This window comes from Notothenia rossii (genome assembly GCF_949606895.1).
Source record: "Notothenia rossii genome assembly, chromosome: 2".
NCBI classification, from domain to species: Eukaryota; Metazoa; Chordata; class Actinopteri; order Perciformes; family Nototheniidae; genus Notothenia; species Notothenia rossii.
The window spans coordinates 92,873,035-92,889,055 of NC_136904.1; the positions used below are offsets into that span (position 1 = coordinate 92,873,035).

The window sequence follows — 16,021 nt, forward strand, 5'->3', positions numbered from 1 at the left end:
ATATTTATCTGTTGATAACCCCAACGTTTTTTTCTTATTCAAAAGAAGACCTTAACCTTAAAGTATTTTTTAATGTTTGAATAAAGCTTTATTAGTTTGTCTGTTTTGCACATCCTCCTGTTAATATCTTTGGACGTCCGGCACTAAATTGTTTTATTGTAGAGATCACTACAGTATCTTCTTGATATTTTATATTCTATATTTCTATCATGCCTTCTACTTTCCCACAATTTTGTATGTAGGCTACTCTTAATATTTAAATGTTTTCATCAAATAAAACGTATTCAACAATAAAATGCAATAACGTGCTTTAACCACTAGGCGGCGCGGGTTAAAAAAACAGTGGTGTAGTTAATAAAACATAATAATATCAAACATAAGACTATTAACTTTACTGTGAAATTAAAACAGAACGGTAAAGGAAAATACAGTTTAGGTCTCTAGATTTGAAGCTTATGCGTTGTACCATGAACCTGTAGACCTGTAACAGTCAACTGCACGAGGAGTTGGAAAGGTAGTAAATAATATCTTTAAAAACTACAAAAAAAAATCACTTTCTATCAGCTGTGCACCGTTATAGTGTAAATATAACCTATCTACCAATTGGATCAAATATAAAAGTCAGCCGAATTAGTGTTGATACTGCAAGGAGACGTATTGTGTGAAAAGAAATGGAAGATGTTGTTTAATCGTTGATATATTTATGATCAACGTCGCGTATTCAGTTTTGGCGGCATTTCTTACAGTTTGTCAAAAGGTCTTCTGAGCAGGGCTCTATAAATAAATATCTACGGCAGATATGTAATATGTAATGCAGCCAAACCGTGTATTAAAATGCCGTTATGTGATGACTTCCAAAGAGAAAAGCAAGAACACTCGGAATAAAGTATTATTTTATTTAAAAAAAAAGTTTTTCCGATTTCATATCGGATACACACCATATCCCGACGTGCATTGCGACTAAACTATCCAGGCTGTAGTTCGATGTTTTAACCTATCAAAACCTCTGAAAAAAGAAAGGTGTCTCAGAATCGAAAGAGAAAAACCTATGGGAAAAACACAAAAGCCTTGTACACAATATAAACCAATAAATGTCGTATAATTAAGAAGGATAAACTGATGTTTCTTAGTTGATGAGTAATGCAGATATCACTGTGTAATCATTTGATCATTAGTTTTATTATGAAAGCGTCGAGACAGGAAATACTGTTTTCAACCCGTAACTTTACATGGAGGCTGCCGCATACCTGTTAAGATTTCTGTAAGGTCGCGGAAAACGTAGGACCCAAATGAGACTACAAAAACGGGAAAAGGTTTAGAAACTAAAGGCGTGCTTTATTTAAAATCTGATAACAAAACATGGCATGAATCAAACCGGTAACTCAGGAACACAATAACACAAAACTGACCGTGAGAAACATGGAGGAAGACCGAAGAGACAAACATGAAGCGTGACGTGAAGGGAGGACAAACAAACAATGAACCGACAGGGGAACACAGGAAGAGACAAGACTAAATGCAGGGAGGGGTAATCAAGGAACAAGAAACAGCTGGGTAAAGGAGGGAGAAACACAAGGGCAACAGGTGAACACAATCAGACAATCAGACACACCAGGGAAACTAACGACAGGGAGGAACACACAGGGAGAAGGACCAGACAAGAAACAAGGAGGAAAACATGAAACAGGGAGAACAGCAAAACAAACCCAAACCTAGACATACAAAAGTAAAAACGTGACATAACATAAGAATCGTGACAATACCTCAAATCAACTTCGTAATATCTATCAAACTATAGATCCTACATATCGACTGGACGTGGATTCTAAAAGTACAATATACACTTCTCGCTAGAAATCTAATCAAAAAGCGTTTTAATGGCCAAACTATCCTAAAATGTAGGATTTTACAGAGAGTGTATTTGTGAATAAACGACCAACTGTAGCGTTTGTATTCAACGGGAGCACTAGAGGGCGAAAACTTTAAAACGTAATTATTGGACGTATTAAGCGCTTGAACAAACAACATGTTTGGTCGTAATAAGGCCCTGAACAATCGGCCCATTTGGTCGTATGAGTTGGAGGACTTGTTGGATGCAACAGGTGTAGGTTGAGTGTGAAGCTCTGGCATTTCCGGCGGCTTTCTGTAAGGTTTTAGCGCTAGTCTCCTGATAGCTGTTGTGCTTTTAGTGTTTGTCTATCTGCCTTATGATGTTAATTACTCTGCTCTCTCTCTCCAGGTGTCGGCACTTCCTGTCCGTGTGGCACCTGCTAGACCAGGGGTTCCCAAAGTGTGGGAAGGTGAGCCTCCCCTCAGAGAACATAATCACAGCCGCGCCCCCCCCTCCCAATTATTATTGCTATTATTATTATTATTATTATTATTATTATTATTATTATTATTGCTATAATGCAGGGGTATTCAATTGCATTTCAAAGAGGTCCAGGAAGAGAACATTTCATAAAATGCTCTGTTTTCGCTCCCTTTCTCTTTTTGCAGAGCGTCACCTCCTTAAAACATTAAACAATAGCTTTTTTAAACCTCTTTATCTTTATGTTTTAAACATGTTGAGGTTAAGGATGGCAGCTTCCTCATACTGTACGTTGCACTCGGAGAGAAATAGTTGAGACGGAGATGTCTTTAGCAGCAGGGAGGAGTAGCGTTTCACCTATGTTGTGAGGTTTACCTGCCTTAGCTATCCGTAACGCCACTCGGTATGATGCTTCGGTTGTCTTTGTATTCACAGTGCTAAATGTGTCAATGACATTTTTCTGTGACTGCAATTCCTCGAGCTTCCGGTCCAAAAACTCCTGTGGCTTGGTCACCAAACATGGGTGTTTCGTCTCAATATGACGCCGGAGTTTACATGGTCTCATACTGTCATTAGCTCGCACCTCGTTGCAGATAACACACTGTGGAGTGTCATCTAGACCGGTCCATGAAAATCCTAGCTTCAAATAATCATTGTCATACTTCCTCCGTTTTCTGACACGCTGTCTCCTCTCTCACTTTAGGTAACTTCACTCAAAATCTATCCATATTTTGCCGCTCGCATCCATTTAGCTGAAGTTAACTAGCTAGATTTCACTGTTTCTCTTTATTTTTTTCTGGCGGCTGCGCCTCCCTTGAAGCTCTCTGGCGCCCCCCAGGGGAGGCGCGCCTCACACTTTGGGAACCCCTGTGCTAGACTGATTGTTGTTCCCGCCCCTTATTGTTTCCACCTGTGCCCCATTACCTAATGTGTATATATAGTCCTTCTCTCCCTTTGTCTGGTGTTGGTTCGTCTTGTGTTGTCTTTATAGCCATGCCTGTTTGCCAGAGATATATGTTACATTACCTAGTTAGTAGAACCTAGTGATTCTATGGAGAGTCCTAGTAGAGATTATTGATAGCCTTGGTTTCTTTACAATAAAGAATATTACCAAGCAACGGAATTGAGCATCTGAGTTCTTACGAGCTCATCGTATCACTTTCAAAATGGACTGACATTAAAGCAATCGTAATGTGATCTGTTGAGGTGAAGCAATGATGTCCCATTAAATGTGTGATTTATTAAAAACAGGGAGGAGATATGGTTGTGTGTTATAAAACCATAAAAGCTTGTACTGTGGATTTTTATTGCTGTTTGGCACAAATGGGACACTTAATCATCTGCAGACAGATCACCAGCATCTTTTCATTGGCATTATTTCACAATACACCATTTAAATAGAAATAAAGCTAGGCCAGTCTTGTTAATAATAATAATACATTTATTTTTGGGGGTGCCTTTCATAACACCCAAGGACAGCTTACAGGGCATAGGGGCAATATAGGGAACAATTAAAACAGTGGATTTGGTGAAGTGTCAGCCGGGGTAAGACAAGACAAACAACAGGAAATGGACTACAAAGGACACAAAAGGACACAAAAGGACACAGGGTACAGTTTATAAAGAAAATGCCAGTTTGAACAGGTGGGTTTTGAGTTGGGTTTTGAATGTTGTTATGGAATCAGACTGTCGGATGTGTAGTGACAGGGAGTTCCAGAGTCTGGGAGCCGAGCAGCTGAAAGCTGGAGCACCCATGGTTTTGAGGCGAGAGCTTGGGACGGTGAGAAATCCTACGGACGAAGAGCGGGGGGTGCGGGAGGGGGTGTACTCCTGAAGGAGGTCGGTGATGTAGATGGGGGCAAGGTTATGGAGAGGTCTTAAGCGCACTCTTAAAAACGGATAGGATGTCTGCCGCCCGAACACAAACTGGAAGCTGATTCCACAAAAGTGGAGCTTGATAAGAAAAGGCTCTCACACATAAAGACCAGTTTACTAGCTATGTGGAGAACAATATAGTCTTTGAAAATAGATTGAGTAGTGCAAGAAGATATAGCTTTGACTGGGAGACTTTAACGTTTTTAACAGAATGCTAAAACTGGGGCTCCTGTTAAGCACTGAGCCTGTTTTTCAGGTCTCAGGCTCGAAAAGGACATTTCCAGAACAAATTAACATAACTACACTTCTAAAAGGGTTAAATTAATAATCTTTTTTCTCAAAGTAATGATAAACCTGTGAGTTGGATGTAGAAAAACCTGAATCAATATAGATGTTTTTTATTTTAAAGAAAATTCAAATTGAAAATAGTAAGAAACTGTAAATTATAGTGTCCGTCCAAATATTTTTTTTACTTATAGTGAAAACTACCCTTGGATGATGGTAAGGTAGACTAAAAGCTTTAGGAATCCAAAGTACAACATATAATAAGTACCCTGTATCAAGATTGATGCAAAACAATTGACATTTGACTTTTTAGAGAGGTTTAGCAGAAAAAACTCCACCTCTGGGGTGATTTGGGTGGAAATGGCCGTTTTTACCGTTTCTCTGGAACCCATTGGTCGATGCTTTGATTGACATCTCTTTTAGACCGTTAGAGCCAATAGAATCGAAGGGGGAATCTCCACATACACAAACACCTTACCATTGACAAATGAGAGCTATGCGCAGGCAGTTTTGCATGAGAGCGAACCTGTCTCACGCTCTGACATCTGGAAAGCAGGTTTATTGCTTATGGATTATCAGAAATCATTTCAAAGGGACAGACACATTGGATTAACCTATGGATTAACTTTCAGCAGCGTTTTTATCATTTTAATGCCATTGAAGACCACTTTTGAACAGACAACGACAAAGGTGAGCCATTTTGCTGTGTTTAGCTACCTAGCGCCACATGTTTTGATGTCTGTTCTTGTTACTATCTTCACAAGTTGTTATCATAGCGTGATGATGTATGTACCTATCGATTCTGTGTCATCTCACGAGTCGATATGTTGGATGTGCAGTTAAGATAAGTAATATGGGTGTTATGAGTGAGTTTCTGTGCAGTAATGCGTTAGCATATTTTCGCTCGTGGCTAATTCAGAGGCAGAGTGTTAGCTTTGTGTTTTTTAATTTTTTTAAAAGAAAAAAAAAAACCGTTAGCTGAGTTTCTTCCCGTTACATGGATATAAAACATTCACAGTTTATTGAATATTAAGATGCCCTCAGACGCTGTTTAGAACAGGTTAAAAAGTTAAACATAATTTACTAGTTGGATAGCTTAATCAAAAGTATAGTGTTAAGTTTAAGATACATAGTCACCAAGGAAGGACACATTCTCTAAGTAAATCCACTCCCTGCTTGTTGCCGAGAAACCCATCTAACCCAGCAGGAAAGTCTGCTGTGTTGTTGTCGAAGGTGTACAGTAGTCGGTTCCTGCAGAATGAACAATATGGAAAAGCCGGGTCAGGTTCATTCAAATCAGGTTCAAAGTAGATCATATAATATGGATTCACTTCGGCTGGAATCATGAGAAACATACCTTCATGCTACATCTGTGAGCTCAGCGCATGCCTGACTGTCTTCACTGAGGCAGAAAACAGTGGTTTCTTTTGTGTCATCTTCCATCTTCTTACTGAGGTAATGACCAGGATTGCAGACGGAGCGCAGGCCGTAATGTTCGTTGATGTGAAGGTCAACCTTCTCAAACCAATGATGAGGTTCATGGATTTCAGAAACATCGGCAATCTTCTCCAACTGTGAACACAAAAAATACAATGTCTATGCTTCGATTCACCACCAGTGTAAAAGTCTGTAAATATAAATATATCAACATGTTGCTATTGTTAGAGGTTTTTATTTACCTGCAGCTTTTTTTTGTTCACCTTCGGGGAGTAGTGGCCATCTGTACGCGGGAAACTAAAAGCAATCTGTGTTTTCCCTCCTCTTTCACGTTCCAATATTTTCACTGAAGTTGCTAAACACAAAAGAGAAGCAACATATTAGCTTTGTGTCATTATATGAAAGATGATATTAAATCTAGCCGCTCTCTGCTGTGGGTATTCAGTTATTTGGAAATACAGGTGTGTTCAGTCAAATGTTGTACCTTCTTCTTTAAATTCGACAACACACAGCTCCAGTCCAGCTCTCGAGTTCCTTTTGACCGTCACAAAGTGTCCTTCTTTTACCTTCAGAAAAGCCTCATAGACCATGGTGCCTCTTCAGTCGTATACTTTCTGGTTTAACTGAAATAAGATAAGACTTTATTAATTCAGAAGGAAATTATTGTGCCTCGATACAAAAGATGCAATAAACAAAATAATAATAGTAAACATTTTAATTAAACAAAAAACTACAAGAAACAAAGATAGACCAATAATGAAGCTCGTAGAGTCCTCACTAGGGATGGGTATCGTTAAGGTTTTAACGGTACTACTACTTTTATCGATACCGCTTATCGGTCCGGTCTTTTAACGGTACTTTCATTGGTTCTTTTGGAGAACTAAACAAGGTAAATGAACTAAACAAATTGCGAACAAAACTAACATTGCTTTTTATTTAAATTAATAAGGCGAGACACCCCAGGTGAATAGGGTAACTTTTTTAACTTAAAGGTATCAGCTAGAAATTTCTCCAGTTAATTACTTACAATAAGGCAATTGTTTTTTGTATTACAAGTTTTCTGAAATAGCATGTTTAAATATGCAAATTAGCCATTATCTCATTAAATATGCACATATTTTAACACATTTCAGGAATCGAAATCTGAACTTTGGATAAAGCCAGGTTCAAAATTCTTGTTTCATTTTGTAGTCATATTAGCATCGAATGCTTTTACCGAAGGGATTTTGGATATCTCTTTTTATCACTCCATAAATCAGAGAATACTGTCAACAGCACTAAAATATCAATTTTCGCCATGTTTTTAGGTACCATGTTGTATAATTCAGGCTATGAATGATATATGAACAAACCCTCCTGTAAAAGCCTTTATAATATTGATAGGAATATAACTGGAAGGTTTGGTGTGTCTACGTGCTACTGAAGTGGACATTTCGAACTCGACCTTTAAAGATTGCAGTGAGGCGCTAGCTAAGCCCTCCTGTTCTCTGGATGGCAGCTTGCGCCTCGAAGCACTCCGTGAAGTATTTCATGTTCGGGGTCATTTGTTTTTTGTACAACCTTGCTTCGTGCAAGTGACACTTGTTGCCGTCTTTTCCATAGACATATAAAGAGTAGACGCCCCATTGGCTGCTGGGGCGCAAGAAATACGGCCGCCATTTTGGACCGGTCATCCTACCCATATTGTACACACACCCATAGACAGCAGAGGTTTCCAGATGCCAGAGCACTGGGCGGGGTATTGCTGTGCAAATCGGCGGACGATTGCGAACAGGGGTCGGGGGATTACTTTTCACAAGTAAGATTCAACATTATTATTGGTTGTATTTTGTAAATAGAATATTATTGTACTGTATTGATGTCCGCCAGCGAAATCGTAGCCAGCAAACATTATGTTTATGGCCAACTGAGACTTTATAAATCATATGCTGCTGTAACAAGTGAATTTCCCCGTTGTGGGATGAATAAAGTCAAATCTAATCTAATCTATCAAGGAAGAAGAATAAGAAGCTTGACCTCCTTCTTAAAAAATGTTTTGTGTTGACTCTCTCAAATCTCCCGTTTTTATTTTGAAGGTTTCCCAAAGACAAAGATATGAGGAAGAAGTGGGAAGTTGCTTTGAGGAGGGAAGAGTTCACTGCAAGAGAGTCATCCGTGATTTGCAGTGAGCATTTTAAGCAGGACGAGTTTGACAGGAAAGGACAGATTGTCCGACTCAGAGATGGTGTTATTCCCTCCATCTTCAGCTTCCCGGTTCACCTCCAAAGAGTAGGTGTATCATCATAAGGCTATGAGCATTCATACATATAAATATTCTATTATCAATGACAGGGCAGGGTGAAATACGTATCCCTGTGTGTGTGTGTGTGTGTGTATATATATATATATATATATATATATATATATATATTCTTTTCAAGTATTATGCTTCTTCATTTTAGCCGGAAAAGGGCAGGACTACGTCTACTTCCATAAAAGCTGAAGAGAGCCTGTCTGTGGCCCCTCAGGACGACCCAGAAGCTTCAACCTCACACTCACAACCTCAGCCTAATGATGTGAGTATTTCTATTTTCAACATCATATCAGAATGGTCCTAGAAAAAGTAAAATCTCTCTTGTTTGCTGCCACTCATATTAAACACACTCACAAATAAACCCATACACACACAATTGAAGACATGTTGAACATACATTCCTGGCGCACACACACACACACACACACACACACACACACACACACACACACACACACACACACACACACACACACACACACACACACACACACACACACACACACACACACACACACACACACACAGGTGATGACTATAAGAAAGAATGTGGGCCATACTCTAGTTGTGTCAAAGTGATGTGTGTGAAGTGAAACCTCACTCAAACCATGTTCATCCCTCTTTCTACTAAGATCATAGCTATGTCTTGCCTGCTTCTCCTACTGCTCTTAAGGCCAGACTCAATGAAGCTTTAGCAAGAGTGGAGAGTCTTGAGCGAGAGAGGAAGAATGCCATGGCTAGAGAAAAGAGGGCAAAGACCACAGTGAGGAGTCTTTTGGGGGATTTGAGGGAAAAGAACCTCATTAATGAAGAACTCAAAGAGAGGCTTGATTTCTACTCAGGTAAGATGAAATTATCAGTTTGAAATTCATGTACATCTTACTCTTTCACTCTTTATTAAACTCCTTTGTTATTATATGAAGGGGACTTATTAATTTTTTCTCATACAATTTCAGATCTTCAAATAGACTTCAAGGTAAAGCAGGGCCATGAGTACTCAAAGGACCACAGAGAGTTTGCCCTCACACTCCATCTACATGCTCCAAAGGCATACAAATACCTCAGAGAGACTAAAAATGTTCGACCTCCCTCATTCACATACATTACAGGTAGTCTTAATGTTGTTCAATTTCATTTTTGGAAATTACGGTTGCAAATACGTTAAATAGCTACTTCTCCATTTTTTTTTTACAGGTGGCTGTGTTCGCTGGATGGCAAGCCTGGCCTGAACAAGATGATGCTGGATAAGCTGGATGCCAGGAAGACCAGGCTAAATATGGATGTGTTGCACTCATGTTGGATGCCATGGCCATCAGAAAACATGTGCAATATAATCCACATTGTAGACATGGGTGATGGAAACAATGAGACCGATGTTCCTACTGAGGCTCTTGTGTTCATGGTGGTTGGCCTACAAGGACATTGGAAGGCTCCCATTGCATATTATCTGACGAGGTCTCTGTCCCCTGAAACACAAAGGGTCCTTCTCAGTCATGCTTTGGAGGAGCTGCATGCACGGGGCATTCGGGTGGTGTCTGTCACTCTGCCTCCAACGTCAGCATGTGCAACCAACTTGGGTGTGAGCTGAAGGGAAACCCACCGGAGCCACTTCAAACCAGTTTCCCGCATCCCTCGACTGGTGACAAAGTATTTGTAATGATGGATGCAAGCCACATGCTGAAGTTGGCACGTAATCTAAATATTGTTGTTTGATCCTTTGCACAGTTATGGCTGGACGTGATGATCAACATTTTGCTGTTTGTACTTGTTTGAGCAGTGACTGAATCTTTCTCTGGGGGCATACAGTCCAATTGCAACGACCACCGGACAGATCAAGTGGAGGTTCATCAATCATCTCAATGATGTGCAAAAAAAAGACGGACTGCATGCTGCCAATGAAATCACAAACATGTGTACTTTGAGAACCACAAGATGAGGGTGTCCCTGGCTGCACAAACACTGAGTCGCTCCGTGTCAGTTGCTCTCCGCACAATGAGGGATCTTAGGTACTCTCAGTTAAAAGACTGTGAGGCAACGGCAGAATTCATTGAGGTAAACAGTTAGTGATTATAGAACCAAGTACGTGTTTTAAAAAAAATAATTGATCAAAATGTGATTTGAGCATCAGGAACAATTTGCTGATAATTCTCTAAGTTCAACATGCAAATATTTTCATGAACCGTGATATTGCATATTCATAAATACAAAAGTTTGTATATAACCTTACACATACCTTCAAACATTTTAGAGTGCTAAAGCTCTGTGTGAAATTTGCTGTAGCACAAAGCAGGCCTATGGAGAGAAGGAAGTCAAGCAAATACTAAGTTTGCATGTTGCACGTTGAACATACACTTTAGAAACAAGTACTCTGTTCTCTTTATATCTTGAATAGATGAGTATCGATTACAACTATCAGATACCTAATGAAACACTGTAATGATAGTGATTTAGATGCCGATATTTCTTTATAGATTATTGACAGGCTGTTTGACACAATGAATGGACGCAATCCTCGTGCCAAAGGATTCAAATCTCCCTTGGGTGCTTTGAATTGGATAGAGAGGAAAGCATTTTTGTCAAGAGCCAGGGAGTACTTGCTCACTCTGGTGACAAAAGATGGAACACCACTTCACCGATCTAAGAGGTCTATTAAAATACTGCTTGTTATTCATGCATGAAAAGTTGACGACATGAGTTCAACGATACTCTGTTCCGTTATGCATCGAGTTCATCGAGCTCTGTTCTCTACATCAGGTTCATATGATGCTACTGTTACAATGTTTTTTCCTTTAGTTTTGTCTGCTAACATGATGCTCTTTTATTTCAATGTTTTTCTGTGTTCAGTTTTGTTTGTTGGAATTATCTTGTATTCATTGTTTTTGAGGTCCCAGATGCTTCAATACACCATTAGTGTTTTTTTTATATGTGTGTGTGTGTGTGTGTGTGTGTGTGTGTGTGTGTGTGTGTGTGTGTGTGTGTGTGTGTGTGTGTGTGTGTGTGTGTGTGTGTGTGTGTGTGTGTGTGTGTGTGTGTGTGTGTGTGTGTGTGTGTGTGTGTGTGTGTGTGTGTGTGTGTGTGTGTGTATATTAGCCTATATTATATATTGTGTGTCTTTTTCAAAATACCTATCATACATAACATATAGGCTATCAAATACCAGAATATTCTATTGCTGTTAAGCCTACTATGAATATTAAAATACGCCGAATCATGTGTCCGGTATCATGCCTACATATATGACGTTTGCAGAAAAAACCCCCGTGAAAATCAGTTTTGTATTCAGCGAGTTATGATTGATTAAATGCGCTGACACTTCATTGCGCCTGCCAGACAGATTACACTGAGTGGAGCGGGTGACCGATCCAAGATGGCGGCCCCACGGCTCGTCAGCGCCAATAGGCAGTAGCGGTCGATGCGGCGTCTACTCTTTATATGTCTATGGTCTTCTCTGTGAACGTTTTTTTGCCATTTTGAGATTGCAATTTCTAGCGGAAAGCTAACCAGGAAGTGTTTTAGCACACCACGTGACGCATCTGAACGAATCACGTTGTCAGAAATTGACACCAGCCAATGAGATTTCGTTTCTTGGTTTAAGACCCCTTTGTACTTTCACGATTGGTTGCTGATACAAAGGAAATGACCATATTTGGATCCGATGAGATTGTGCAGGAGAGACACAAGGCTTGTTTGAGACAAGCGAGACCTGCGCAGACCTGCGCAATTTCGATCAACGTCTTGCTCGTGCGTTGCATGATGGTTAGTCATTTTGTCCGACTTGCTCTGGAGGCTCGCTCACATGAGACGTTGAAATCTCACGGGACAAAGACGCCCGCAGCCTTGAGAGCGAGGCGCGGTGAGGCGCCGCAGTTCCTCTCCACGGGCTGCGGAGGCGAAATGCTTGATGGGAAACGACTCACTGGTATCTCGAGCTGAGCGCTCATTGGTGCTTTTTACCCCGTGCTGCTGATGAAACTCTCCAATTGGCTCGGCAAAAGTTTGTTGTTGTTTTGTGTCAGTTTTACGTCGCCCCTTCCATTCGCATTTTTCATCATTGTTCCACAATGTTTATCATCATGAAATTAATATCTATATATTTTATACTATACTTGCACTGCTTACTGTTTTCATACTTTATATATCTTAGCATATTCATACACACTGTTCATACTGCTCACAGGCTGCTGTGTATATCTAGTGTATTCATACCCCTCACTGTTTATTCATCATTCAATTAATTATATCTTTTATTCTGTAGATTGTGTCCATTACTTTTCACTTTACTGCTTGTTGCACTCCTGGTCCTTTCGTTGTCTCAGTACCTGTAATATGTGCAATAACAATAGAGTTGAATCTAATCTTGAGCAGAAACAAATGTATTTACTTAGTAAATATCTGACATTAACGATTAAACACATTTGTGCATTCTTTATAAATGCAAACCGAGTCAAGCCGAATCCGTAGGTGGCGGTATGCACCTTAAAGTTGTTTGCAATCCGCCAAAAAACCGAGAGAAGAAGAAGAAGAAGAAGCCGACTCGGAGCTGTCCGACTTCAGGCGAGCTTTTTGAGACCTCCCCCGGCTGCGATCGGCTATTCTCGTCTACTTTCGAGGCGAGCCGCAACGCATCTCAAACAAGCCTACTGCTTTCCAACGATATCTCTGTTGACATGGTGCAAACAGCGGTCGCGGTACTTTATGTTACGTTAGAATGTTAACTTTTGGTGAATTTAGGAGAAATCTACTGACGCAAATAGACAAACTATAGTAAAAATAAACACTTAAAATGTGTATTTTGTACGTTTTCCTTCCAAAAGCCTGAAAGAAAACATGTTATAGAATCAAAATAGCACAAAATCTCAAAATTGACCAGTAGCCTACTTGAAAAACGATGTTTTTGCCTGCCGTGTCATACATATTATTTCACATCAAAAGAAACAACAATGTTTTAACAAATCGTATTAAATAATCTGAGGACAGAACTGTAAACAGAATAGCTGAAACTTTAACAAAAATAAATAACTCAGTTACCTATAATCATTAACCCATGTTTGTATAATGTAGTTAACTCTGTGTTGCTGCTAGCATACATAACACCTGACGTGGAAACGTTACTCGTGGATGGGGCTACAGAGCTACTAGAAAGACAGTCGAACCCGGTGCATTCCTCCGTCTGAATCTGGTGCACTTTTGCTAAATGTTTAGACAAATTGCTCGTGTTACCGCCCTTACATGATAAACTCTTATTGCCCTTTTGGTAACGAGCATTGTCCACCTCAATACATTTAACCACACCTTGGAGCGCTTAGTTCTCTCCGCCATCTCCTCCGTGTATGGCCCACATTCTTTCTTATAGTCATCACCTGTCAAGGCCACTGCCAGCATCATGCGTGTGTGTGTGTGTGTGTGTGTGTGTGTGTGTGTGTGTGTGTGTGTGTGTGTGTGTGTGTGTGTGTGTGTGTGTGTGTGTGTGTGTGTGTGTGTGTGTGTGTGTGAGCGGTGTGTGTGTGTGAGCGGTGTGTGTGTGCTGCTGCATGTAGCTCTGCGTGTGTGTAACTGCCCCGCTCCCTCACAAGCAGGCGGGGAGAGAGATCTCTGGATTGGAAAGATCGAAAATACTAAACAATAATTATAGACGCATTTTGCAGTCTGTTTTGCGTATTAGAAACGGAGTTGGCGACACTGAAACTGCAATATAATATACTTCTGCTATGCCTGTAGATATTTCGTTTCAAATACATCTAACTCGGATGCCTTCACCACAATTGTACCAGAGTACCAAACGCTGTGTCCTGTACTCATCTGAGTAGCTCACTAAAAATGAAATACTATATGACAGTAAAACAAGAATAGAGTTTAAAAAGGGAGTGATTTGTAAAATATCCATAAAGAAATAGAAAATCTGTTTACAGTTCTGTTTCATATGGGTGTTGAGAGATGTATCCATAGATCTCTTAATTTTGCTCTCAAAGTCTACCAGATTGATGCTTTTAACTTCAATATTTAAAAAAAATCTTATGTTAGATCCACTCCCCACTTATAAAAATAGCACTTTACCCCTGCACCCCCTCTAATCTCAGATGCACCCAGAGTCATTTTGTTTAAGTACAGTGAGCCTTTCTAAAATATACAGTAAGTAGACAAACCCACCAGCATTATAGGATATACTATGACTTTGAGCCAAATTCTTGTTTTTGGGCTGTATAAATAAATTGACAGTTGCTGATTTAGAGTACTGGCACCTTTTTTATTCCAATTCAAGCACTGGTAGCAATAATACATGACATATATATGTTTTACATGTCTCCAGTACCGATAAAAAGACCACTAACGTCGGAGCTTAACGGTCTTTAATAATTCAGCCCCGGGGCCCGTTTAATACCGGGGTCGGTACCCATCCCTAGTCCTCACCAGGTCATGCATTAACTTGTATAAGTACTGCCATAACTCCACGCACTGTTGAATCCTGAGTATTGCAGTGAGGAGGAATGCTAAGGTGCATGTGAGAAATAATGCAAAAGCCACTTACCTTCAGTGATAAAGTTTTGGGAAGCTTGGAGAGTAATTGTTTAGAGAACGTGTTGTTGACAGAGCAGAAGCCAGCGAGCTGCCTTTAAATACTTTCACAGACCCGAGGCACAGCACAAGGGGCTGGAACGACATGAAATGAAACCCGACAAATTAAATGCCTCCCAGGTTTTTCATTGCATTCTGGATGTTGTGAAATCCGAACATACGCATCTACATAGTTTCCATGACGATGAATGACTGTAGTTTCGTTTGATCATCGATAAGAAAGAATAATGGCTGACAGCATTATGCTTTCCTGTTCTTACTTTCTGAAGGCATGCAAAGGCACAAATTAAGCTCATTTATGCAAAGATACAACATCACTCCTTTAAGTAAAAAAATAATGATCTGTAAACTTATGTTTGGTATTAACATGCAGGACGAAATCATTAACATTCCACCTCATGATGTTCTAACATAACATATTTGTAGTTGGAAGTGTATTGTAACCTATAGTATACCACTAGACCAGGATACCTTATCTTATGATAAGTGTTATTCTTTCCACACTGAGGCTTCTAGGTGTCACACTCCTAGGTTTATGTCACAGTTTTAGTGTTGTCTGTCTGGTTATGGGTTTTGTAAGTCTGTTCATTCGGTGTTTGTCTTCCTCCTTATCTTTTGTCTGGTCGTCCTCCCTATCGTTAGTTTCCCTGGTGTGTCTGATTGTCTCAATGTCTCATTGTGTTCACCTGTTGCCCTTGTGTTTCTCCCTCCACTGCCCAGCTGTGTCTTGTCCTGTGATTACCCTTCTGTGTATTTAGTCTAGTCTTCCCCTGTGTTCCATGTCGGTTCATTGTTTCCCCTCCATGTTATTCCACGGTCTGTGTTCCTTGTGCTGCTTGTTTGTTTTGGATATTTTGGATACTGCCTTTTTTTGCCACAGCTTTTATTATTTAATAAAGCTCGCTTTTTGTTAAATTCTGCATTTGAGTCCTACCTGCTTCACCCAATCGTAACAGAATGAACCGACCAAATTTGGACTCAGCAGATTTTAATGTTTTGGCCCCACAGGCGTAATGTCTTGGGTACTCTCTGGAGTACATTTTTTACACCTGGAAGAACGCCTCATCTAGACGGAGTAAAGAGGCTGCTTTGAAGGAGGCACGCCGGGAGGTTGCTCGCAAGCCCTGGGTCAGGAGCTTGTTGCCTGAGTGGCTACAACTTTTACAAGTAGCCCTGAAGACTTTTCACAAGCTTCTAACCCTTTCCTGGGATCCGACTACTGTCCTGTCGGAGGTCCACGGAGTCTC

The 16,021-nt window shown here is 40.2% G+C and overlaps 1 protein-coding gene across 5 annotated transcripts in view; it reads right to left on the reverse strand.

Moving 5' to 3' along the window:
- Positions 1-3,729: 3,729 nt before the first annotated feature.
- Positions 3,730-16,021, reverse strand: part of LOC307030394 (uncharacterized protein) — a 48,221-nt gene continuing 35,929 nt past the window's right edge. For 3 of the 5 annotated variants that reach the window (XM_079666767.1, XM_079666765.1, XM_079666766.1), the window contains exons 2-6: positions 14,728-14,849; positions 6,393-6,531; positions 6,151-6,263; positions 5,829-6,043; positions 3,730-5,722 (exon numbers count right to left, since the gene is read on the reverse strand). In XM_079666767.1, the coding sequence (XP_079522893.1) occupies positions 5,831-6,043; positions 6,151-6,263; positions 6,393-6,498 (432 nt within the window). In that variant the 5' untranslated portion in view covers positions 6,499-6,531; positions 14,728-14,849 and the 3' untranslated portion in view covers positions 3,730-5,722; positions 5,829-5,830. The remainder of the gene's footprint in view (positions 5,723-5,828; positions 6,044-6,150; positions 6,264-6,392; positions 6,532-14,727; positions 14,850-16,021) is intronic. The other 2 variants (XM_079666768.1, XM_079666764.1) reach the window with 1 other exon arrangement.